The following is a 25,584-nucleotide window of genomic DNA, read 5'->3' as shown; positions in this document are numbered from 1 at the left end:
TATAGTCAAGATCACACAGGATCTGGTAGCATCTACATTAGGGGTTTGGAGGGCTTGGAATATGATATTCCAGAAGGGAAAAGATCATACTTTACAACCAAGAATCAACTACCTAGTAACACTGAACATCCTCTTTCAAGGGAAAAGATGGACTTTCAATGAAACAGGGGACTTTCAAACTTAACTACTGAAACAACCAGAGCTAAACAGAAAGTTTGATCTCCAAGTACAGGACTCAGATGAACCATAGAGAAGGTAGACAAGGACTAACTATGAGGAATTTAATGCTATGGAATTGTTTGTATTCCTGCATGGGAAGGAGATCCTGATAACTCATATGAACTTTCTCATTCATAAGAGCAGTTAGAAGGAGCATATATAGACAAAGCACAGGAAGGAACTAAATAAAATGATATAATAGTAAAAAGATGGAGTCAATGGGTGATAAAGGAAAGTACTGGGAGAAACAGAAAGGAGAGGAAGAAGGGGCTAAGATATTTCACATAAGAATCAAGAAAAAGTTTTTACAATGGAATGGAATGGGGGAAGGTGAGGGGGAATGAGTTAGCTTTCATTCTCATCAGAAATGGCTCAGAGAGGAAATAACATACAACTAATGGGGGATAGAAATCTATCTTACCCTAGAGAAAAAGAAGAAGAAAGGTATGGGATAAGGAGGAATGGAGGGAGGGAAGAGGGGAATAGGTGATAGAAGAAAGGGAAGATTGTGGGAGAGGGTGCTTAGATACAACATACTTTTGAACAGGGACAGGGTGAAAGGAGAGAGAGAACAGAATAAATGAGAGTGGGAAGGAAATAGAGGGAAATACAGCTAGTAATAGCAACCGTGGGAAAATACTGAAGCAACTTCTTTGGTAGATTTATGATAAAGAAGGCAACTCATCCAGGAATCTGAATACAGACTGAAGTACATTTTTTTTCCCTCTCTCACTATTATTGAGATTTCTCATCTTTTTGGGGGGGGAAGGTGGGTTTATATTCACTCTTATAACAAGATTAATGTAATAACATAAAATAAACAAAAAATATTACATTTCAAAAAAAGTAAAATAAAATAAAACTTTAACATGCCAGAGAGCTATGAATTCCTTTGCCTTTTCAGTGACCTTAAATTTTGTCTTCAATCTCTAAATCTTTAATAATCGGCAACACTGGTGCTTTTCAGATTTTGTCTATACAGTTAAAGTTTTATTACTGCCTTTTTTTGGGGGGCTGATTGTAAAAAATGATTAGTTCCATTTCTACATTAGCTATTAGAAACTGAAGAAAGGAGTCTATAGTCTTACAGAGAAAAAGCTAGGGAGGATGAAGGAAAAAAAACTATAAAGTGGACTAATGTATAATCAGAGGCCATAAGTGAGGAATGTAGGTTTATAAGATAAAAGAACAGAATAAATTACAACTATATATGAGGAACTTGGATTAAAAGGATGTAAATCAAACTAATTTACATCTAACTAAACAAAAGGAATTCCTTTCCATAGAGAAGCAGTAGATAAACTTCCAACAGGAAAACAAGAAGCCAAAGAATTAGAATGTTGGGTGAATTAATGAATAAATTAGTACCAGTTTAGGTGTCAGATTCACATATCTGTGTTATACCTCTTAAGGGCCTGGTTACCAAATAGTGGGGAAGGGGAGGTTTGATAAGTAATTAGGACCCAAGTGGGAAGAGAATTGGGCACTTCAGGTAGGCCTTTGACCTCTGCAATACCCAGCCAATTGGGGACATGGGAGATAAAAGGCTATAATTTTGTGCCCCATTTCTTTTTGGGACCACCATTCAGAATGTTACAATAAAGAATCTTTTGCTTTACTAATGGCTGTTCTGAATTCTTGGTAAGGTGCTTGTTTTTTTACACCTGTTACTGCAAATAACCCCCCTCACATATGAGACTAACTCTTACCTATCTAATCTGGGGCATTTACATTACATCTGAACTGGCTATCTAGCTCTAAAGTTATGCATTCCTTTATCACCTTCAACAATTACTAAGGATCTGAATTACTGCAAAAAACACGGCACAAAAGAAAATCCATTTCGGCTCAATTTCTTAGTACCTTCAGATCACTTCTCTGATAGCACCATGAGTAACTCTAGGGTAAAAAATATGGTTTTCCTTCCTTATCAAACTCAAAAGTTTCTTACAGTAAATTCCTTATAAAGAAACCAATTTATCTAAACCAGAATTTTCCAATTTGTGGAATAAAGAAGCTTGATAAACTGAGTTATTAAAAATGTTACCAATTCATATATAAACCTAAAAATAAGGAAATAACCCACCAGCCCTGATACTTCATCATGCTTAGTATAGATATCTCTTTTCCTACCCCACCACTTCTGCAGCTCCCACTCTACTTCACTTCTTCCTCTCCATTTTTCAGTTTCCTTGTGTTGTCTTCCTCAATAAATTGAAAACTCCTTAAAGTCAGGAACTGATCTTTTACCATATTGGTATTTGAAGTTCTTAGCACAGTGCCCTGGCACACAGCAGCCACTTAATAAGTATAGTATAGTGGAATGCAGGGTTTGTAGTCATAAAAGACTATAAATAGTAGTTTCAAATTGTACCTTGGATACTATCTGTGTCTTGGTACTGCCTACAACTTAACTGTTGAGACTTAACATGAAACACTAATCTGGTAACCAATGTATATTATTTGAACAGCTAAATGAGAGAAAAGCACAGGGATGAAGGTATATCCTGTGTGAGAAATAAAAATTAGCTGGAGTTTGGGAATAATTTCTAATTATGGTTGGAAGAACAGACTAGGATCACTGTTGTAAAGGGTTAAAAAGAGCTAAACCAAGATTTTGTTTGATTCTGAGGGCAAAAGGGAGGCATTGCAATTTTTAACACAACAAGCTCTCTAAATATAATCACCTTTGCAACAGTTTGGAAGAGAAAGACTTGAGACAGGAAGATCAATTCGAAGGCTAATACAATAATCCAGGCACAAGGTAAGAAGAATCCAAATCAGGATAAGTGGCTGTGTAAATAGAGAGAAGGGAAGAAATACAAGACTGCAGCTATATATATATATATATATATATATATATATATATATATATATAGCTCAGTGGATTGAATACTGCGTGCTAGACCTGGAGTCAGGTAGAATCATTTTCCTGAATTCACATCTGGCCGCAGACACTTACAAGCAGAGTGACCCTGGTTAAGTTCCTTTACTTCAGTTTCCTTATCTGTAAAATGAACTCGAGAAGGTAAACCATTCTAGTACCTTTGCCAAAAAAAATTCGAAATGGGGCCACAAAGAATTGGACAGAACAGAACAACAACAAATAGAAGTGAGAGATTTTGTAGAGGGAGAAAGATGCAATTGACAGGATATAAACTAGACATGAGTGTGAGGGGTTAAAGATTAATGCCAAAAGGGCAGCTAGGTGGCACAGTGGATAGAGCACCGGCCCTGGAGTCAGGAGTACCTGAGTTCAAATCTGCCCCACTTAATAAGGCCTTAATAAGGCCTTGGGCAGGCCACTTAACTCCACTGCCTAGCAAAAACTGGAAAAAAAAAGATTAATATCAAAGTTGTAAACAGGGATGATCTTGAGAATGATGCCCTCAAGGGCAATTCAGGAGGGGGGATTGGTGGGAGGATAGTGAGTTCTGGACACATTCAGTTTGGAATTCCTTTAGGACTTCTAGAAGACAGAAGAAGGAAGAGGGGAGCCAGGAGGAATATGGAGTAAGGAGACATCTGCATGGATATTATAATTAAACCCTTTGTAATCTGACAGCCAGCCAACAATAATTTAATAAGTGCCCATTAAGCATTAAGTATTGTACTTAGCATTTGGAATATACAAAGAAAGGAAAACAAACAAAAACAACAGTCTTGGTCTCAAGGAGATTATATACCAGATAAATTAAAGGTAATCAACAAAGGAAAGACACTAGTAACTCAACCTTAACAGCAAGTTTTCAATGATCTCTAAATAGTCAAAATTAATATTCTTTTCTTGGCCCCTCCTACTGTTTTACTGCATTTAAGGTAACTGACTTCTCTCTTCTTGGGGATTTTATCTCCTATCTTAGTTTCCTCTCTTTACAAACTAGCAAATGATATTTAGGAGAGATAAGGCAGGTAGGAGAACCAAAAAGCAGTGTAGATTGTCTAGCTGAGGCAAGAGCCGGGAGAAAGACTAGATAACAAATCTGTATGGACCAAGTTGACTTTGTTATGTGTTTTCCTTGATTAACTTTCTTAAAGACAGTCTGGAGGTATCAGATATGTTGCTCTTGATGTGAAATTTGTTTCATCCAACTCTACATGACCCATTTGAGATTTTCTTGGCAAAATTACTATAATGTAATTATAATTTCCTCCTCCAGGTAATTTTTCCTAATGAGGAAACTGAGGCAAACAAGATTAAGGGACTTGCCCAAGATCATACAAATAAGTGCCTTAAGGGCCTGGTGCTATATCTACATGACATTAAATATGACAAAAACTAACAATGCTCCCCCCAGAACAAAACAAAAAACCTCATACATCAATAGACTTGATTGCCTTGGCATGCAGGAGTTATTTTCTAATCAGTTCTATATTAACTATACCATCATACTGTTAATACAAAGATCAAGTTTAATAGCAAATTAGAATAAAAACAGGGCAAAGATCTGGCATGCAATTACAACTGCAACCTGCTTTATTTAGACAATCTACTGAACTGGAAAAAAAAGAATAGACATAGGCTATTAACCATTTCCCAGAAAGTTTAAATATATCTTCCCTCCAAATGGAAAAATATGGCAACCAAAGGCAACATTTAGAAAATAAACTAATTATAATCAAGAAAGATTATAAAGAGTATTGCTTCATAGAATAGCAAGGGGTAGAAAGTAAAAAAACAAAATAATCATGGCAAGAGATATTTAAGGATGATAATGGAAAGACAACAGACAAAATAGAGGAAAATATTATTACTATAACGAAATCAACCATTCTCTCCATCAATTAAGCAGCCAACATATATGGAATCTAACATCCCAAATACAGATTATATCCTAATATACAATATGAAGAAGTAAAAATGATAACAAATAAAAAACAAAGATCAGATGAACAAGATCAAGCATACTCACAGGTCAATCAATCAATCAATATTTATTAAGTACCTATTATGTACCAGAGGGGGATACGAAAAAAATTTGAAGACAGTTGACTGATTGTTGTTAAAGCAATGTAGTTTTTAGGATGTTAGGAAATAATTCTCTAAACTTGCTTGAAAAATGTGTTTATGTATGTGTATGTGTTTTCTTCCCCCCCCCCACACTTATTTCCTGTGCAATGGGAATCAATTTATTTATTCTAACAGATATCCTCATTCTATTTAAATTATTTTCAATTACACCCTCTCCACATGCTAATTTCTGTATACAAATATGCCCATGTTTCCTGAATCCTTTAAAAAAAAACCCTCACTTGATCCTTCAATTCCCTGCTATTCTTCCTTTTGTAGCTAAACTTAAAAAGGCATGCTCTCCACTTCTCTCCAAAGTTACCTAATTGCCAAATCTAATTGCCCTTCTCAATTTTAGTTCTCCTTGACCTTTTTGTAATCTTTGACAAAGGTGATTACCCCCCCCCCCCTAAATTTCCAGAACACTATTTGCTCTTGGCTTTTTCCTACCTATTTTTCTCCTCAGTCTCTTGTGCTGGATTCCTTTTCTCAGATCATGTCTTCTAATGTTGTCTCTAAAAGATTGTTTCCTATCTATTTTTCTCCTCAGTCTCTTCTGCTGAATTCCTTCTCAGATCATGCCTTCTAATGGTGTCTCTAAAATTCTGTCCTAGGTGCTCTTTTCCTACTAATCTCATTAACTTCCATAGTTTTTATATCCACCTTTATGCTGATGATTTTCAGCTCTCCCTTTTTTGTCCCAATCTCTCTTCTGATTTCTAATTTCTTTTTTTCCCTAAATTTTTATTTATTTTTGAATTTTACAATTTTCCCCCTAATCTCACTTCCTTTCCCCCACCCTCCACAAAAGGCAGTCTTTACATTGTTTCCATGCTATACTTTGATCTCTAATTTCGAATTTCCAACTGCCTTTCACACATTTTAAACTGAATGTCTAGTAGATATCTTATGTCCAAATATGTCCAAAGCAGAACTCATCTTTCCCTGTAAATCTTCACCCACCTCAACTACCTTCTCTATTACTCTAAATAGCAATTACTATACAATTGGCTCACAAGCTAAGTCATTCTCATCATTTCCCAATTCCCCATACACAAACTGCTGCCAAAATCTGTTTTTTTACATCTCTCTCCTCAGACACTGCTTCCGCTCTAGTGCAAATCATCACCAGCTCATGAATGGATTACTACATAGCCTGTTCATGGGATCTGCCTTCCTCAAGTCCTTCCCCACTTTTCATTGCATTCAATCCATTCGTCATTCAGCCATTAAAATGGCTCTCCAAAATTCAAACAAGACACTCCATTTGGACATTATTTCTAGCCATCCTGGGATTGTTCATCCTCCTCAGTTCTGACTACTGACCCACTGTCTAACTGGAAACTTTAATTACCCCCTTTTAATTCTCTTTTAATCATTTCACAGTTATTCTGTCTAGCTTGCTTTGTTGTTTGTAAGATTGTAAGCTCATTGAGGGCGGGGCTGTGCCTTGCCCCTTTTATGTCCCTCAGCATATTGCCTGGCACACATAGGGCATTTAGTAAATGTTATTAAATAGAATTACCCAACACCCCAAATTTGCTTTCTTAGGATACACAACTGTTGAAGAGCATCTCTGAAATACTCCTACTCCTAAAACATATTGCAGAAAACGATTATTCAAAGGAGGTGCAGTAGATAGAGCACCAGCCCTGGAGTCAGGAGGACCTGAGCTCAAATCCAGCCTCAGATACTTAGCAATTACCTAGCTGTGTGGCCTTGGGCAAGCCATCTAACCCTATTACCTTGCAAAAAAGCAAAAAAACCAAACAAACCCTAAAGTAGTAAAGTCAAATCCGAGCAAGTGGAGAAAGCAAGGTCAAGTTCACGATCTTTTAAATCGCACAATCTGTTACACTATTCCCTCCAAATGAGCAATTAAGGGGGTCGGGCCGTTACCTCCTAGCAGGGTCCTTTTTCATGTGCCTTTACTTCCCCCATAGAGGAAAAAGCACCCGGTTCTGGTATTCTGATGTTACTAAAACTTGAACTTCTATTTGTTTTCACTGACAAAGGAATCCAAGTTAAAACTCCTCTCGAATCCACAGCCTCTCCCTCCAAGGCATGAGCAGCGCCCTCTACTTCTCTTTTGGCTCACATCCACAAGCTGGGCTACCACGACAGGGGCCGGTGGAAATCCTTTGGTTAACCCCCCTCTACTTCTCTTTTGGCTCACATCCACAAGCTGGGCTACCACGACAGGGGCCGGTGGAAGTCCTTTGGTTAACCCCCCTCTACTTCTCTTTTGGCTCACATCCACAAGCTGGGCTACCACGACAGGGACCAATGGAAATCCTTTGGTTAACCCCCCTCTACTTCTCTTTTGGCTCACATCCACAAGCTGGGCTACCACGACAGGGGCCGGTGGAAGTCCTTTCGTTAACCCCCCTCTACTTCTCTTTTGGCTCACATCCACAAGCTGGGCTGCAAGGACAAGGGCCGGTGGAAGTCCTTTTGTTAAACCCCCCTCTACTTCTCTTTTGGTTCACATCCACAAGCTGGGCTGCAAGGACAAGGGCCGGTGGAAGTCCTTTTGTTAAACCCCCCTCTACTTCTCTTTTGGTTCACATCCACAAGCTGGGCTACCACGACAGGGGCCGGTGGAAGTCCTTTCGTTAACCCCCCGCTACTTCTCTTTTGGCTCACATCCACAAGCTGGGCTGCCACGACAGGGACCGGTGGAGATCCTTTTGTTAAACCGCATGCTCCGTGCCCAGCCCCGGGCCTCCGCCACGGCGCGTTCGTAAGGAGCGTTCCCCGACGGGAAGCCGCTCCGCCCCCCGCCCCGGTACTCACGGTTCCAGTAGACGGGGTAGCACTCTCCCTGGGCCACGTCCACCTCGTAGAGGCCGCCCCGGACGCACACGGGCTCGATGTGCATCAGCTCCTCCAGCTCCGGCTCGCTCGGGCCCGCGCTCCGGCAGTAGCCACAGGCGCCGTCCTCGTCGTCCTCCCCGGAGCTCGCGGCTGGCCCGGGCTCCCCTCGCAGGGGCCGCGGCCTGCCGTCCGTCACCTGGATCAGGCTCCGGAAGGCCAGCTCGATGCGGAGGGAGTCATAGCCGATGAAGGGCTTCCAGGTCTTCTTGTCCTCCTTGTAGAACCAGCGGACCTCCTCCGGGCCCAACTCGGCCACCACTTCGTAGCGGTGCCGGGCGGCCGGGTAGCCGGGGCGGCTTCGCCTCCGATCCGCCGGTGCCGCCGCCGCCGCCGCCGCCGCCGCCGCGGCCCCGCCGGAGATGGACGCGCGCAAGGACGCCGGCTGAGTCTGCGGGCTGATGAGCAAGGAAGAGGCGCTGCCGCCGCCGCCGCCGCCGCCGCCGCTGTCGCCCTCGCTGTAGTAGCGCAGGGAGGAGCCCGACTCGGCCGAGCTGAAGTCGTAGGTCTCATCGCTGAGGCAGGAGTCCAGCGGCAAGGGACGGCCAGGCTCTTCCAATCCCGGCGCCAGGGGCAGCCCCGGGTCCCCGCCCAGCAGGGCCAAGGTCACCTCGGCATCCGTCGGGGCCCCGCCGGGGAGGTGCTCGTAGCAGCACACCCCGCCGTACACCGCCTCGGAAGGCAGTTCCCAGGCGCTTCCGCTGCCCCGGCCGTTGGGCTCCGGGCTCAGCGGGGAGCCCTGTCCGGAGAAGCTCATGCTGCCGAGACGCTGCCGGCCGCCTCACCCGACGCGCGGCCGCGGCTCCCAGCGCTTCTCCGACACCATTCAAAGCCAAGGTCCACAGCCGTTCCCCCGGCGCGTGTAAAACTCGGAAATCCTGGTGCGGATCGGGTCAAGCCGCTCCGCCGCTGCCGGCCCCACCGCGGCGGAGCGGCCGGAGGCCACATTCCAGGCGAGCCCCCATTATCACGCACGTCACGTAAAGGGGGGAGGCGCTTCGGCAGGCCCCGCCCCACCCGGGCTCCGCCTCTACTTGCGGGGCTGGCTGGCCCCGAGTGCCCGCGGCGAGTCCTGCGCGGGCCTGGCGCGTCGCCATGACTACCGACACCCCCCTCGCTCTCATTCTCCTCGTCACCAGAGCCTCGCTGCTTCCCCCTCCCCTTACGCCCTATCCTACCCGCAGAAGATGCTGTTGGAGACAGAACCGAAAACTTGGCCAGCTTGCTGCGGCTCAGGAGGATGAAGTGAGGCTGGTCTCGTGAGGACCCTTCCCACAGAGGCCCGAAAGCTCTGCTTCTCTTCCGTTCCTGCCCGCGGGATTCAGCTTCATTCGGAAACCACAAATAAAATGAGCCCTTTTCACCATTTGTTTCATACTTCCTTTAACTTTAAAATTATATATTCAAAATTATTTCTACCATTTATCAACTTAATTGAAACTTGAATGTCTGAAAGTGGAAGTGGACTGCCTCCTGAGTTCCTTTTCATGTTTGCATAAAAATGTAAGCACTGGTGAAGCAGAAAGAGGATAATCCCTGTCTACAGTTTACTGGAGGAGAAAAACAAACCATTAAGTGCAAATAAGCTATTTACAGGAGAAATAGCAAATAATGAACAGAAGGAATACTCTAGAATTAGAAGGGTTTAGGAAAGGCTCTATCAGGAGGATTTTAGTAGAGATCTGAAGAAGTCAGGGAAGCCAGAATATGACACCACGGGAAATTCCAGGCAAGACTATAATATTTATTAAATATAATTATATATATATGAAGACTATAGCAACAAATTAAAAATTAAACACTAGGAGCAAGTTAGATTCATGCAGGCAAACCCGGCTGGTTTAATGTTAGGAAAACTATAAATACTGTGGACCAAATTAGTAATAGCCACAAAATAAATCATGATTTCAGCAATAGACTTGGGGGAAAATCTTTGAAAAGATAATTTTTTTTTAAAATGCCAAAAAGCAGGGTAATAAGTGGAACTTTCCTTAAAATGATAAATAGTAATAAAACCTAAATGAAGTCTTATCTGTAATGGGGATAAGCTAGAGGTTTTTCCAATAAGATCAGGAGTATGTTGCCTATTATCAGTGTTACTATTCAATACTGTACTAGAAATGATAGCTACCACAAAAAGAGAAATGAATAAATATCACTTTTGCAGATGATATGATTTAGAGAATCCTAGAGAGTCAACTAAGAAAACAATTGAAATGATTAGCAACTTTAGCAAAGTTATAGGATGTAAAATAAACAACTGTCATCCTTCAGGAAGTGATAGAAAAATTTCATTTAAAATAATGATAGTTTAAAATACTTGGGAGTTTCCCTGTCCAGATACAGAAAAACTATACACACAGAGGCAGCATGCTGCCTATTATGTGACAGTCTGGCAGAAACAAGTTATGGACCAACATTGCCCTCTGTCTACCAAGATAAACTCCAAAGGGAACATGATTTAGACAACAAGAGTGACATCATAAACAAGATAAAGGAGCTTGGAAGAAACTACCTGTCAGATAGGATAAGGACAGAATTCATAACCAAAAAAGAGAAAAAAACAAAATAGACAATTTGAATAACATTTACATTTTTGCACAAGAAGGAAGAAGAGGGAAGAAGGAAGAAGAAGAAGAAGAAGAAGAAGAAGAAGAAGAAGAAGAAAGGAAAAGAGGGAAGAAGAAGGAAGAAGGGAGGAGGAGAGGGGGAGGGGGTTGAGAAAGCAGGTCAGCCATGAGATTTGGCGTAACCAGCCCATGTGCTCCATGTGGCTTAAGGAAGAGCCAGAGAAAGTCTCATCCTTCTGAATGGGAGGCTGGAAGAAGCAAGAGCATTGAAGGGGCTGCATTTCCTGTTATAGACCCCTCTATGGTAGGTGGTACTTGGGAAGTGGTCTTGCACCTTGGTCCAGGTATCCCTTAATGGCAAGCCACGTACTGGTCACTCCCATTCCAAGGTTGTGCCAGAGTCCAGGTCACAATTAAGTGAAAGGGACAAGATAAAAACATCAGTGTCCAGGGGAAGCAGGATCTCAAAAGTGGGGAACCTCCATGCATTTAACAAGATTTAACAGCATCTAAGATCACAGATTCTGTTTCTACTACATTCATAATTCTCTACATTATTTCCCTGCATCACTCTTCTCTTAAAATTAGCTGAAAACCCTTGCCAAAAGAGTGTTATGCTTTGTCAAATGTTCCCCCCCCCCGCATCTATTGAGATGTTTATGTAATTTTGAATGTATTGATTTAAATGTTATTATGTGGATTGTTTTTCTAATATTCTAATACATACTTCCCTGGTATAATCCCATGTGATCATTAAGTGATGCTTTTGGATAAATCTTTATAGTCTATTCATTAGATTTTTGTTTAAACTTTTTGAGTCAACATTCATTAATGATGTTAATATTGTTTTCTTTCTGTGTTTAGGGTTCTTGTGTTTTTTGTTTTTTTTTTTTTTTTGTTTTTTAGGTTTTTGCAAGGTAAATGGGGTTAAATGGCTTGCCCAAGGCCACACAGCTAGATAATTATTAAGTGTCTGAGGCCAGATTTGAATTAGCCAGGGCCCAGTGCTCTAACTGCACCACCTAGCCCCCCCCCCCCCCCGTTTAGGGTTCTTAATAGAAAAAGAAGAAATTAAAAACAAGCAGTAAGAATACACAAAATAACTATACAAGAAAGATCTTAACAACACTGATAATTATTATGTGTGTACTGATACAGACATTCTAGAGAATGAAGTTAAATGGGCCTTAAGGAAGCATTGCTAACAATAAGGCTAATGGAGGTGATCATACTCCAATTGATGTATTTAAAAATTTTTAAAGATGTTTCTGTTAAAGTACTGCACTTTGCCAGCATATCTGCCGTACTGCATATGCCAGCAAATTTGAAAAGCATGACAGTGACCACTGGATTAAAAAAGATCAGTTTATGCCCCAGTCCTAATAACAAACAATGACAAAGAATTGCAATTGCATTCATTTAATATTCTAGCAAGTTATGCTTAAGATTCTGCAAGGTAGGTTTCAGCAATATGAGAACTGAAAATTACCAGAAGGCGTCTGAAGAGGAACTAGAGACCAAACTGCCAACATTTACTGGATTATGGGGAAAGCAAGTGAATTAAAAAGCAGTCTATTGGGGTGGCTAGGTGGTGCAGTGGATAGAGCACCCAGTGGCCCTGGAGTCAGGAGTACTTGAGTTCAAATCCGACCTCAGACACTTAATAATTACCTTGTTGTGTGGCCTTGGGCAAGCCACTTAACCCCATTGCCTTGCAAAAACCTAAAAAACAAACAAAAAAAAAACCAACCTAAATTGTTTCTTGGTTTTTTTAAAATAATTTTTAAATAATTGCCTAGCTGTGTGACCTTGGGCAAGTCACTTAACCCTATTGCCTTAAATAAATAAAAATTTAAAAAATGTACAATTTAAAAAAAAAAAAATAAAAAAGAAACCAGTTAAGAGTCAAACAGTGAGCAACTGATTGGTTTAAGTTTGAAAAAGGAGTACTACAAGGCTGCATATTGTCACCTTATTTAATTTATATGCAGAGTACATTACAGGAAATGCCAGAATGGAGGGATCAAAAGCTTGGAATTAAGGTTCCCAGGAGAAATATCAACAATCTCAGATATGCAGATTATATCACTCTGATGGCAGAAAGGCAAGAAGAATTAAGAAACCTCTAGAAGAGGATGAAAAAGTAGAGTGCAAAAAACTGGTTTATCATAGAAGATTGTTTAACATAAAAAAAAAACTAAGATCTTGGCAACTGGGTCCATCACTTCCTAGAAAATGGAGAAGAAATGGAAATAGTAACAGATTTTATATTCTTGAGCTCAAAAATCATTGCAGATGGCTACTGTAGCCATGAAATTTAAAAGATCCTCTCTTCTTGGAAGGAAAACTAAGGCAAATCTTGACAACAAACTAAAAAGCAGAGGCGTCACCTTGCTGACAAAGGACTGTCAGCTATGGTTTTTTCCAATAGGGATGCATGGCTCTTAAAGTTAAACTAAAAGGAAAGCTAAAAGCTGCCACAGAATCAAACTTTTTCAAATTATGGTGTTGGAAAAGAATTTTGAGAGTTCCTCAGACAGCTAAGAAATCAAATCGGTGAATATTTAAAGGATTTAAGTCAGATTATTTACTGGAAGGTCAAATACTGAAGCTGAATCAAAAATATTTTGCCTACATAGAAGGAAGGATTCATTTCAAAAGATCCTGATATTGGGAAAGATTGAAGGAAAAAGGAAAAAGGGACAACAGAGGATGAGATGAACAGATAATGTCATAGAAACAACAAACATTAACTTGGACAGACTTTGAGAGATAATGGATAATAGAAGCACCTGGTATGCTATGGTCCATGATGTCATGTCAGACCAAATTGAAAGAATGAACAAAAACAAAAAGATATTTTCTCAACTTTTGAGAATAGTTTGTGAGTATGAGTATCTATTGGGCTTTAAAAGTTTGATGACCAGGATTTATTTTGTTTTAAAATTCTTGTACAGCTAAATCCATTTTCTTTTCTGGATGTATATGTCTAACTGTTCTTCTAATAGTTCAGACACTTTGTATTTTTCAAGTTATTGATCTATTTCCTTCATTTTTTTTGTTCAATTAGTATATAACTGTGTAATTCTTTATATTTCTTATAGTTTTGTTATATTTTCATCTTTCTCATTTGCCATTTTGTGGTTTTATTTTATTTTACTTTTTAATCAAGATATAAAATAGTTTATTGTTAACACAATTCTTCTAGAATATTAATTTATTACCACTGGAGGATATATTAAACTAACACATACAGGAAAATGTATGAAAAACCTTTCAGGAAAAAAATACTATGATCTGTATGAACTTAGCTATATGACTAATAATTAGTACATTACAAATGTAAAATAATTTGTATATTACAAATATATAGTTGATATTAAAATAACTTACTTGTACTTGATTTGTATTCTCTTAATGGTTTGTTTCAATTTGAAGCAATTAAATATTTGAAGTAGGAAACAATTCTTTTTTATATTTTATTTGTTTTTCAATTATATACAATCAATAATAGTTTCTACCTATCATTTTTTGTAAGGTTTTGAATTTTACATTTTCATCCCACCTTCTCTTCCCTCTCCCCACTGCCCTACAGAAGGCAGTCTGTTAATCTTACATTGTTTCCATGCTATACATTGATCAAAATTGAATGTGTTGAGAGAGAAATCATATCCTTGAGGACAAAATAAAATATTAGACATAGCAAAATTATGTAGTACATGACACTTTTTTTTAATTGAAGGTAATAGACTTTGGTCTTGTTTAAACTCCACAGTTCTTTCTCTGGATACAGATGGTATTCTCCCTCACGGGTACTCTAAAATTGTCCCTAATTATTGCATTGATGAAATGAGCGAGTTCATTAAGGTTTATCATCATTCCCATGTTGCTGTTAAGGTGTACGGTGTCCTTCTGGCTCCGCTCCTCTCACCCAATATCAGTTCATGCAAGTCTTTCCAGGCTTCTTTGGTTTCTAATAGAACAATAGTGTTCCATACTATACATATACCACAATTTGTTCAGCCATTCCTCAGTTGAAGGACATTCACTCAGTTTCCAATTCTTTGCCACTATAGAGCTGCTCTGAATATTTTTGCACATGTGGGATTTTTATCCTTTTTCATGATCTCTTCAGGGTATAGACCCAGTAGTTCTTTTTTTTTTTTTTTTTTTTTTTTTTTTTTTTTTTTTTTAGATTTCTCAAGGCAATGGATTAAGTGGCTTGCCCAAGGCCACAAGGCTAGGTAATTATTAAGTGTCTGAGGCCAAATTTGAACTCAGGTACTCCTGACTCCAAGGCCAGTACTCTATCCACTACGACACCTAGCTGCCCCCCCCCCCCCCCAGTAGTGCTATTGCTGGATCAAAGGGTATGTACAATTTTATTGCCTTTTGGGAATAATTCCAGATTACTCTCCAGAAAGGTTGGATGAGTTCACAGCTCCACCAGCTATGTATTAGTATTAGCGTCCCAGATTTCTCACATCCCTTCCAACAATGAACATTGTCCTTTCTGATCATATTAGCCAGTCTGAGAGGTGTGAGGTGGTACCTCAGAGCTGCTTTAATTTGCATTTCTCTAATCAGTAGAGAGAGTAATTTTTCATATGATTATGGATAGCTTTGATTTCCTCATCTGTAAATTGTCTTTGAATATCCTATGACCATTTGTCAATTGGGAATAGCTTGCTTTGTTTTTTTTTTAAAATAGATTTGACTCAGTTCTCTCTATATATTTTAGAAATGAATCCTTTGTCAGAAATACTAATTGTAAAAATTATATTTCTTTTGATCTTGGTTACAGTGGTTTGTGGAAAAGCTTTTTAATGTAATCAAAATTATCAAATTTGTTTTTAATTATGTTCTCCATATCTTCCTTGGTCATAAACTGCTTCCCTTTCCATGGATCTGACAGGTAAACTATTCCTTGATCTAGTTTTCTTATAATGTTGTCTTTTATATCTAAATCCTGTACTCATTTTGATCTTATCTTGGTGTAGGTGTGAGATGTTTCTGCCATACTAATTTCCAATTTTTCCAACAGTTTTTATTGAAGAGAGAGATCTTATTCCAGAAACTGGACTCTTTTGAGTTTATCAAACACCAGAGTACTATAATTGTTTCCTGCTGTCTCTTTTGCACCTAATCTTTTCCACTGATCCACCACTCTTTTTCAAAACAGACAGTTTTGATGACTGATGCTTTATAATATAATTTTAGATCTGGTAAGGCTAAGCCACCTTCTTTTGTACTTTTTTTCATTAAATTCCTGGATATTCTTGACTTTTTGTTTCTCCATTTGAATTTAGTTACAATTTTTTCTAGCTCATTAAAGTAATTATTTAAGAATTTGATTGGTAAGGCACTAAATAGTTTAATTTAGGTAGAATTGTCATTTTTATTATATTAGCTCGGCCTATCCACGAGCAATTGATATTTACCCAGTTATTTAAATCTGATTTTATTTGTGTGAAAAGTATTTTATGGTTGTTTCTGAGCCTGCCTTGGCAGGTAGACTCCCAAATATATTATCTGAAGTTTCTTTAAAATGGAATTTCTCTTTCTAACTCATGATATATATGCTGAGGATTTATGTGGGTTTATTTTATATCCTGTGACTTTGCTAAAGTTGCTAATTGTTTCTAGTAGTCTTTTAGATGATTTTTAAGGATTTAGGTATACATCATGTCATCTGCAAAGAATGAGAGTTTTGTTTCTTCCTTCCCAATTCTAATTCCTTCAATGTCTTTTTCTTATTGCTGAAGCTAACATTTCTAACACAATATCGAATAGTAGTGGTGATAATAGGCATTCTTGGGAAACATAATTCCTAAGACCATTCCACAAGATATTTGAAACTTAGCCAGTGGAAGTCCCAGTTCATATTAGAGTGCTGCCTATAGGCATCCTTAAAACTCATCAAGGAAAAAAATCTATATTTCCATCTAAAGCAGTCCTTAGACCAGGAAGCAAGATGGCTAAAGAGTTGTTTAAAGGATAGAACCAGAAACAATGGACAAAAGTGACAAAGAAGCAATTTGAGACATGATATTGGAATAAATTTTCCAAAAATCAGAACTGTCCAAAAAGTACAGTGGGATATTTTAGGAAGTGATGGGTTTCTTCTCATTAGAAGTCTTTGAGCAGAATTGTCTGTATGTTCGAGTGGGAAGTCCTTTCAGGTATATGTTGGAACAGATGATTTCAGAAGTCCTTTCCATCTTTTACAATTTGTTATTTCTGATTCTGTGATTACATCCCTTCCAGGTTAGGGTGTCCCCCTGATATTGAATATCCTTGTGGAAATATTTTGACTTCCCTTCATACCAGACAAGAAATTTGAACTTTTTCTTTTATGGGGTCTTTATAGTACCTTATTGTAAAGTTTGGGTTGATATTATTCAATACTATACATATCTTTGTGCATTTCTGAATTTCTAAACTTTTGCTTTTGTCATTTCCTGGCCTTCACTGTGGTTTTTGTAAAACTCCCCAAAATTCTCATTTAATTTCTGATGCTGATTCACAATGTATCAGAACTGCTGGGGAAAGTCACAATGTGGAAGGGATAGCAACTATAGTCAGTTTACAAGTTTGTCTCTTATTTCTTGATTCCAAAATATTACAACCACCCTAGCCCATTGGCAGTCATGCACAGATGATTTTCTACATCAGACTACATATGATTGAATTGAGAGATGGAGAAAATATAAAATCCCATTGTTTCTATAGTCTATTCATTAAAAAAAATTGACTTGGTAGAATAGATTCTTTTCAAACTATATGTCTCCCATTCATATATTTAAATGTAAGATTTCATTACAGGAACTATCACAGAATATTTTTCTAAGTATTAATCAGAGCCAAAGACCTTTTTATTTTTTTTTTAAGTTGTTCATGGAAGATACTGCAGACAGATAGAACTGGAAGAATGATTAACTAGAGGAACCCACAGCAAGATGTCATAACAATAATTCGTGGTGTTCATTTCATAGAAGTGTTGTGAAGACCAAATGAAAGTATAAGAAGACAATTTGTAAAGTGCTATGAAAATGCATTGTTATTGTGATTTATAATTCATTTTTTGTGCTTCAATGTGATTCTTATGAATATTAACTCATTATTTAGTATTATAAAACATATAGGAGATATTTAGACATTGAGAAAAAAATTAATGCTTGCTATTAACTTTTTTGGGGTGTTTAGGTGTATGTGTGATTTGCTTCTCAATCTTGCAAAAGATCATTTAAAAGTTAAATTTTGGTTAACTGTGACAACTGGTCAATTAACTGAGTTTTATTTTGAGTTGTGGTTTCTAGCATTAGTTAAGGGTTTGCAAGGCAGCATGATTGTGTTTTGGGTTGGTTATCAGAGGACCTAGATTCAATTCAATCAAACTAGGATTTGTCAATAGATGTAATAGCTGTTTATGCCCCTAACAATTATAGTATGGACTTTATATTCAAAGCTATATGACAGATTATGTCTCTCTCTTTTTTTTTTTTTTGCATGGCAAATGGGGTTAAGTGGCTTGCCCAAGGCCACACAGCTAGTTAATTATTAAGTGTCTGAGGTTGGATTTGAACTTAGGTACTCCTGACTCCAGGTCTGGTGCTCTATCCACTGTGCCACCTAGCCACCCTGTGTCTCTGTTTATAACAATAGTACTCCAAATATGTTTTGCCAGTTTTTCTGGAGAACTGAAATAATCTAAGTTATTACTTTTATTTACTGAGAGGATATTAGCCTTATTTTGAAGAGTTTACAAATTGTATATCTTCCCTGGACTATCTTAATGTGAACAATTTTGTAATCCTATATGATGAGAATATTTTTATATTTGCTTCTTGTAATTGTTATATAGGAAAGTTCTAACTACTGAATATTTTATTTCAACATAAGCTATGCAGAATACATAGAGTAAGTCAAGAAGCTATGAAAAGAAAAAAATGGCTTTGGGGAGCTTACCTGAAGACCAGAATTCCAGATGTCAATTTACTCCTATATCTAAAAATATTTTAGAAATCTTATAAAGTGAAATCTTTCTTCAGATTGACTTCGAGGACAAGGGATATCTAAAGGGTGACAATGGATATTACCTATTTGGGAAATTCTCTGAAGGAAAACTGCTTGAAGTTTAGAACACAGTCTTTCTTGAAGCTCCTTCATAGGCTCATACACTCTTCCTATAGCAGTTTTCTCTTCTGCAGATGATTTTGCTTCAATTTCCCTGATTGCTATCAATTCTAGATTATTTGTGCTGATAGAAGGAAACAGTCCATTCAGAATAGGGTTCAATTAAATGACAATTGTATATATATGATTTGGACTATCACTTTTGATTTATGTTTAATTATTGATGGTCCTAAATGTTTGGAACTGAAAAACAAATGAAATTTATTGCAGAATTAGAAAACTGCCCAGAATTTTCCTGGTTTAGATTCCATGCAGGAAAATGGCAGCAACATCTTTCTACATCTCAAATTACAGACTAGCAGATTCTCCACAAATCAATTGTGGTATACTATCCCACTTTCTGAGCTATGCTCAGAAAAATAGAGACATATATAAAATTAAAAGAAAAATTGAAACGTGGTCCATGGGTAATAATTGCCATGATGCCCAATTATAGGACACTGTAAGGAGGTAGGAAACATTTAGAAGAAGGTAGTGAAAATGAACAATTTTGTCATTATTAAATTAAAATGCCCTCTGGAAATGAAATATAATCTATTTCACCTAAAGCATAGAAAACATGTTTCTTGGATGTTCTTCTTGGGCTCCTTTATCTCTTTCTTTTTTTAATTGAAAGTATTATTTTTTTTTAGTCAGCAAAAATCTGTCTTTTCATTCCTCTACTCCAATTTCATATCCTTTGAGGACTTAAGAAAAAACTTGCATTGTTAGTACCATATATAGTCAATCAAAACAATATCTACATTGGCCTTGTGGTAAAAGAATTCTTTCTCTTATTCTGCATTCCAAATGTTTTGCCTCTTTATCAGGTATGCTTTGCCTCTTTATGTGTAAGGTGGTTTCATCATTAGATCTCTGGAATCATGACTGATTTTTCAATACTAAACTTCTATTTTCTGTTCTTGATGAGTGGACAAACAAAGCATGTTTATTATTAAAAAAATCATTTTCTACCTACCTTGCCATGTGTTCACCTTTCAATGGTAGATACAGCCAGCAAATCTTGAAAAAACTTTGGAGTTTACTCTTATTTTAATAATTTACATTTTTAGCACAGGAAACTGAAACTCAGGATCTTTTAATAACTTTGTCATCTAACCTGTAATAAATAATTTTAACAGTTCTCTAGGAGGCAGAAAAGCAATAATTTTGGGGTCTGTTATAGGACAGATATGAATATTAGATGGGTAGAGTAACTAATGAGAGTTTTGATAAGAAATCAGTACTATACTATTTCTATCTTTCAATGTTTCAAAGGGCATTTTTAAGACTTTATTTCCTGGGAATATTTTTCTTGTCTTTTAAGGTGGAATCATATACAACCTGCATCTGCCGACCTATATAAACTAATAAATTGTTAGGGTATTGGTTAGTCTCCACAGGCTAAAACAAAGTACACTTCTGCCACCTCATGGACACTATGTGGAACTTGAAATTATTTTTAGCAAAAAGGGGGACTGCAACCTTTCTGGAGAGCAATCTGGAATTATGCCCAAAAGGCAATAAAAATGTGCTTACCTTTTGATCCAGTAATACCATTACTAGGTCTATACCCTGAAGAAACCATGAAAAAGGGTAAAAACATCACGTGCAAAAATATTCATAGAAGCTCTGTGGTAGCAAAGAATTGGAAATCGAGTGAATGTCTGTCAATTGGGGAATGACTGAACAAATTGTGGTATGTGTGTTATGGAACACTATTATTCTATTAGAAACCAGGAGGGATGGGATTTCAGAGAATCCTGGAAAGGTTTGTATGAACTGATATTGAGTGAGAGGAGCAGAGTCAGAAGAACACTGTACACCCTAACAGCAACATGGGGGTGATGATCAATCTTGTTGGACTTGCTCATTTTATCAATGCAATAATCAGGGGCAATTTTAGAGTACCTGAGATGGAGAATACCATCTGTACCCAGATTAAAAACTGTGGAGTTGAAACAAAGATCAAGGTCTATTACCTTCATTTTTTAAAAAAAAAATCTTAAATGTACATAACTTTTCTATCTTTAATATTTCATTTTTTCTTCAAGGATATGATTTCTCTCCCAACACATTCAATTTTGGTCAGTATAAAGCATGGAAACAAGGTAAAGATTATCAGATTGCATTCTGGGGGGCTGGAAGGAGGGAAGGGAGGGATAAGGAAAAATTGTAAAATTCAAAACCTTACAGAAAATGATAGGTAGAAACTACTGTTGTATATAATTGGAAAACAAATAAAATAGTTTTAATAAAAAGAGGGGGAACTGATGAATTTTACTTCAAATCAGCTTCAACAGTGAATAATTTAGATATGTGTTAAAGAGATTAATTTTTACTTTTATAGAGAATTTTGATTTTGTTATAATTGCAGTAGGTGACTCACAAGTGCTCCCCTCTGCCCTGAGCTATGTCAGCATGTTCTGGTGTCTTTCTGCTCCTTTTCCTGTGACTGGGCCCCAGACTGTGACTTAGATCTGAGTATGGGCAAAGCAACAGAGTTCTGCCTTGGATAGCAAAGAGACCTCTGTAATCTCCCTGGCTCCCTTAACCTCTGTGGACTGAGCACTTGTGTTACAAAGCAATTGGTAGCTGCAGCTGTAATTTAGTTTTGGTTCTGGTCAGAGAGGAAATGACCATTAGTGTCAGATTATCAAAGGATAAAATTATGTTTCAGTAAAGAAAAAGTCTCAGTAAAATCACAAGTCACAATAAAATTAGCTTATCAGTCATAATCAGTCACAATAAAGTTATCTTGTCACAATCAATCCTCACCTGAGAAGTAAAAGCAACATTTGGATTCATTCAGCTGGGGAGCCATGGGAACAGCCCTCCAGAGTCCCAAAGGTACAAATGTCCTGGGCTATGCTTCTATAACTCAAGGGAGAAGCTCCAAAGAATGACCCCTGGGTTCCCAATTTAAATCAGCCTCTAAACAAAGAAGACTTTGTGTCAAGTGGTGTTTTCAGCATCCCAGAAATTAGGCATCCAGATAACACCTCAAGGGAATGTTTTTGCTTAGGGAAGATGGCCAGTTCTCCCTAAACCTAATCATTTCCTAACTGCTTGCATGCTCAGGCTTGGACTTATCTTGTCAGTTTGAGGTCAGATGATGACCAACTTTTAGTGAGGACAACATATTTTAATATTCCCAATATAGCTCTTGGAAAACAATGGGTGGCTCCTGACACTTGCTCCTGGTCCATTGGGGTCAGTTATGAAATGCTGAGACCTGTGCTGAACTGGGCTCCCCTTTCACCGTGGTGTGGCTGAGTTTCCATGTTGTCCTTGGCAATCTTGGACTGAGAGGTCTGGAAGCTACCAATACTGCCACTGACTCATGTGCCCCATAATCTATTCCTGTATGGTTGGAGCTGGTTTCTTCTGGTGTAAAAGACCTTTCCAAGCTGCCTTGGAATGGAAAATTGTTTCACTTGGTCTTTTTGTGGGTTCAGCCAATCTAGAATTTAGTTAGAGTCACTATTTATAGGTATTTGCAGTGTTTTGGGGGGAGAACCAGGGAGAGATACATTACTCCCCCATCTTGGTTCTGTCCCCAAATGACTAATTATGTTATAAATTCGACTCAATTCTCTATAAACTTGAGAAATGAGGTCTTTATCAGAAACACTGACAGTAAAAGTTGTTTTCCAGCTTTGTGCTTTCCTTCTAATCTTAGTTGTATTGGTTTTATTGGTGTAAAATGTTTTAATTTTATGTAAACAAAACTATCCATTTTGCATTTTGCATTTCTTCATGGCCATAAATTCTTCCCTTCTCCATAGATCTGCCAGGAAAATTATTCCTTGTTCTCCTTGTTTACTTTTGGTATCACCCTTCATATCTAAATCTAGTACCCATTTTGATATTGTCCTGGTATACAGTGTAAGATATGCCTAGCTCCTTCAATGCTATTTTCCAGTTTTCCCAGAAGTTTTTACCAAATATTGAGTTGTTAGACTAGAAACTGGAGTCTTTTGGTTTATCAAACATCAGATTACTACAGGGGCAGCTAGATGGTGCTGTGGATAGAGGACCAGCCCTGGAGTCAGGAGGATCTGAGTTCAAATATGGCCTCAGACACTTAACCCTGTTTGCCTTGCAAAAACCTAAAAAAAACCCAACCCCCCCCCCCCACAAATTTGTCAGTTTTGTTGTTCCCGAAGTTTTGCTTCAGGTAGTATGGTAGTAGAGAAGGGGTGCTGAGTGAACTCAAGTTGGTGAGCATCAATTCACTTTTTAAAAAATCTTTTTATTTAGATTTCCTAGACCACAGAGACAGTTGAAGTTGTTTTATTTTTGCCCTATAATTTCCGTTTTGGAGAGGTTTTAGAGGTCTTAGGGATTAGAGGAAAATGTCTAGTCTTTCATCTCATGTAAACCAGATATTATCTTGTCTCCTTAAAGAAGTAGTGGATGGACTATAAGGAGTGTATTAAGAAGTTCTATATTTGATGCAATTAATTTCTGTTCCTCTGCTCCTCTTCTTTTTTTCTTACCCAAAATTCAATTGTAAATTCTTGCAACTTCCCATAAATTCCCTGGAGAAATGCATAGCATTGGTTCTGCTATTCCCAAGTTTGATTTGAGGTTTTAAGTTTAAAAATTATTTGGAGAGAATGTTGAGAAGGTTCATTCCTGCTGACATTAATATTCTGAAGGAATGATCTTCTCCTATAAGAATGTAAACTCTTCTATGAACTGATTCAACCATTCTGGAGAGAAATTTGGAAAGGGCAATAAAACCATGCATACTCTTTGATACAGCAATACCATCACTAGGTCTATATCCCAAAAAGATCATAAAAAAGGGGGGAAATATAACATGTACAAAAATATTAATAGTAGCTCTTTTTGAAGTGGCAAAGAATGGGAAATTAAGGGTATAGCCTCAATTGGGGAATGATTGGCTGATAAAATTATGGTATATTAATGTAATGGAATACTATTGTTCTGTAAGAACCAGAAGAACATTGTACACGTTAACAGTAATATTTTGTGATGATCAGCCGTGATGAACTTAGCTATTCTCAGCAGTACAATTATCAAAGACAATTCTAAAAGGACTTGTGATGGGGAATGCCATCCATCCAGAGAGGCAACTATGGAGTTTGAATGTTGACCAAAGCGTAATATTTTCAATTTTTAAAATTTGTTTTATGCTTTGTTTTCCCCCCGTCATCCACCCACCTTTTGTCCTGGTTCTTCTTTTACAAAATGACTAATATAGAAATGGGGAGTTTGAATTCAGCCTCAGATACTAGTTTATGACCTTGGGCAAGTCATTTCACCCTGATTGTCTCACATCCAGGGCCATCTTCAGTCATTCTGATTCATAACTAATCACCAGACTCAGATGGTTCTAGAGGAGAAAGTTTATTTGGTGACTTAGCACAGCATCCCCTTATACAAATCCAATTCCTGTTCTTGTCATGGCATCACCTCCCTGATGTTGTGGTCTTTTTTGAAAATGAAGGACAGGGGTGGCTAGGTGGCGCAGAGTATGGGGCGGCTAGGTGGCACAGTGGATAGAGCACCGGCCCTGGAGTCAGGAGTACCTGAATTCAAATCCGGCCTCAGACACTTCATAATTACCTAGCTGTGTGGCCTTGGGTAAGCCACTTAACCCCATTTGCCTTGCAAAAACCTAAAAAAAAATGAAGGGCAACAAAACTATTATAATATAGAAATATATTTACCATAGTTATATGTTATTTATCAGATTACCCCTGATAGGGAGAGGGGGGAAGGAAGGGAGGGAAGGAGACCTTGAGTCTATCTTTTTCTCTATATGAAAGGAGACGGAAGTTTCTTCATGAATCCTTTGGAATTGTGATTGGTCATAGGGTTGCTCTGAATCCCTAAGTCCATCAAAGTTGATCAATTTAAAAATATTATTATTGTAATAATTGCTTTTATTATTCTTCTCCCTTCACTTTGCATTAGTTCATATAAGGCTTCCCAAGCTGGTTTTTTTTTAGGTTTTTGCAGGGCAAATGGGATTAAGTGGCTTGCCCAAGGCCACACAGCTAGGTAATTATGAAGTGTCTGAGACCGGATTTGAACCCAGGTACTCCTGACTCCAGGGCCGGTGCTTTATCCACTATGCCACCTAGCTGCCCCTTCCCAGGTTTTTCTAAAAACACATCTTGCATAATTTCTTGTAGCCCAGTAGCATGCCATCCTATTCATATAGCATAAGTAGTCCAGCAGTTCACCAACTGATAGGTATCCTTTCAACTTCCAAGTTCTTTGCAGTAACAAAAAAAAAGATTGGCTATATGTATTTTGGGACAAATAGGTCCTTTTTCTCTTTCTTTAATTTCTTTGGGTTATAGACCTTAGTAGTGGTATCTAGATAAAAGAATATGTACAACTCAATAACTTGGAGTTCTATATTACCTTCCACAATGGTTGGCTTAGTTCAAAGTTTCACCAATAATGCATTAACGTCCTTGTTTTCCCACACAACAAAAAGAGTAGCCCCCATTCCTGATGGAGTCACAGAACTCTATCAGACTTTTAAAGAACATTTAACATTTGTAATACAATATGCTCCTTCAAAAAAGAACAACTTAAATAGAGGAATACCTCTGCTCATTGCTAGACCATGCCAATACAATAAGAATAATAATGTTACCAAGTTTTACATGCCATGCAAAATTGATTTGGAAAAACAAAAGGTCTTTAATAGCAAGAGAAATGATGGAAAGTTGAAGGTACAAAAGTTGA

General features: G+C 38.1%; 1 protein-coding gene across 7 annotated transcripts in view; it reads right to left on the bottom strand.

The window, feature by feature from the left end:
• DDHD1 (DDHD domain containing 1) overlaps positions 1–9,168 on the bottom strand; it is a 150,532-nt gene extending 141,364 nt beyond the window's left edge. For 4 of the 7 annotated variants that reach the window (XM_074213324.1, XM_074213325.1, XM_074213327.1 and 1 more), the window contains exon 1: positions 8,027–9,168. In XM_074213324.1, the coding sequence (XP_074069425.1) occupies positions 8,027–8,861 (835 nt within the window). In that variant the 5' untranslated portion in view covers positions 8,862–9,168. The remainder of the gene's footprint in view (positions 1–8,026) is intronic. The other 3 variants (XM_074213328.1, XM_074213329.1, XM_074213330.1) reach the window with 1 other exon arrangement.
• Positions 9,169–25,584: the final 16,416 nt, after the last annotated feature.

The sequence above is a fragment of the Macrotis lagotis genome, chromosome 1, assembly GCF_037893015.1.
Source record: "Macrotis lagotis isolate mMagLag1 chromosome 1, bilby.v1.9.chrom.fasta, whole genome shotgun sequence".
Lineage (NCBI taxonomy): Eukaryota > Metazoa > Chordata > Mammalia > Peramelemorphia > Peramelidae > Macrotis > Macrotis lagotis.
The sequence above is the reverse complement of the archived record's forward strand: the minus strand, read 5'-3'. Positions and strand labels throughout refer to the sequence as shown.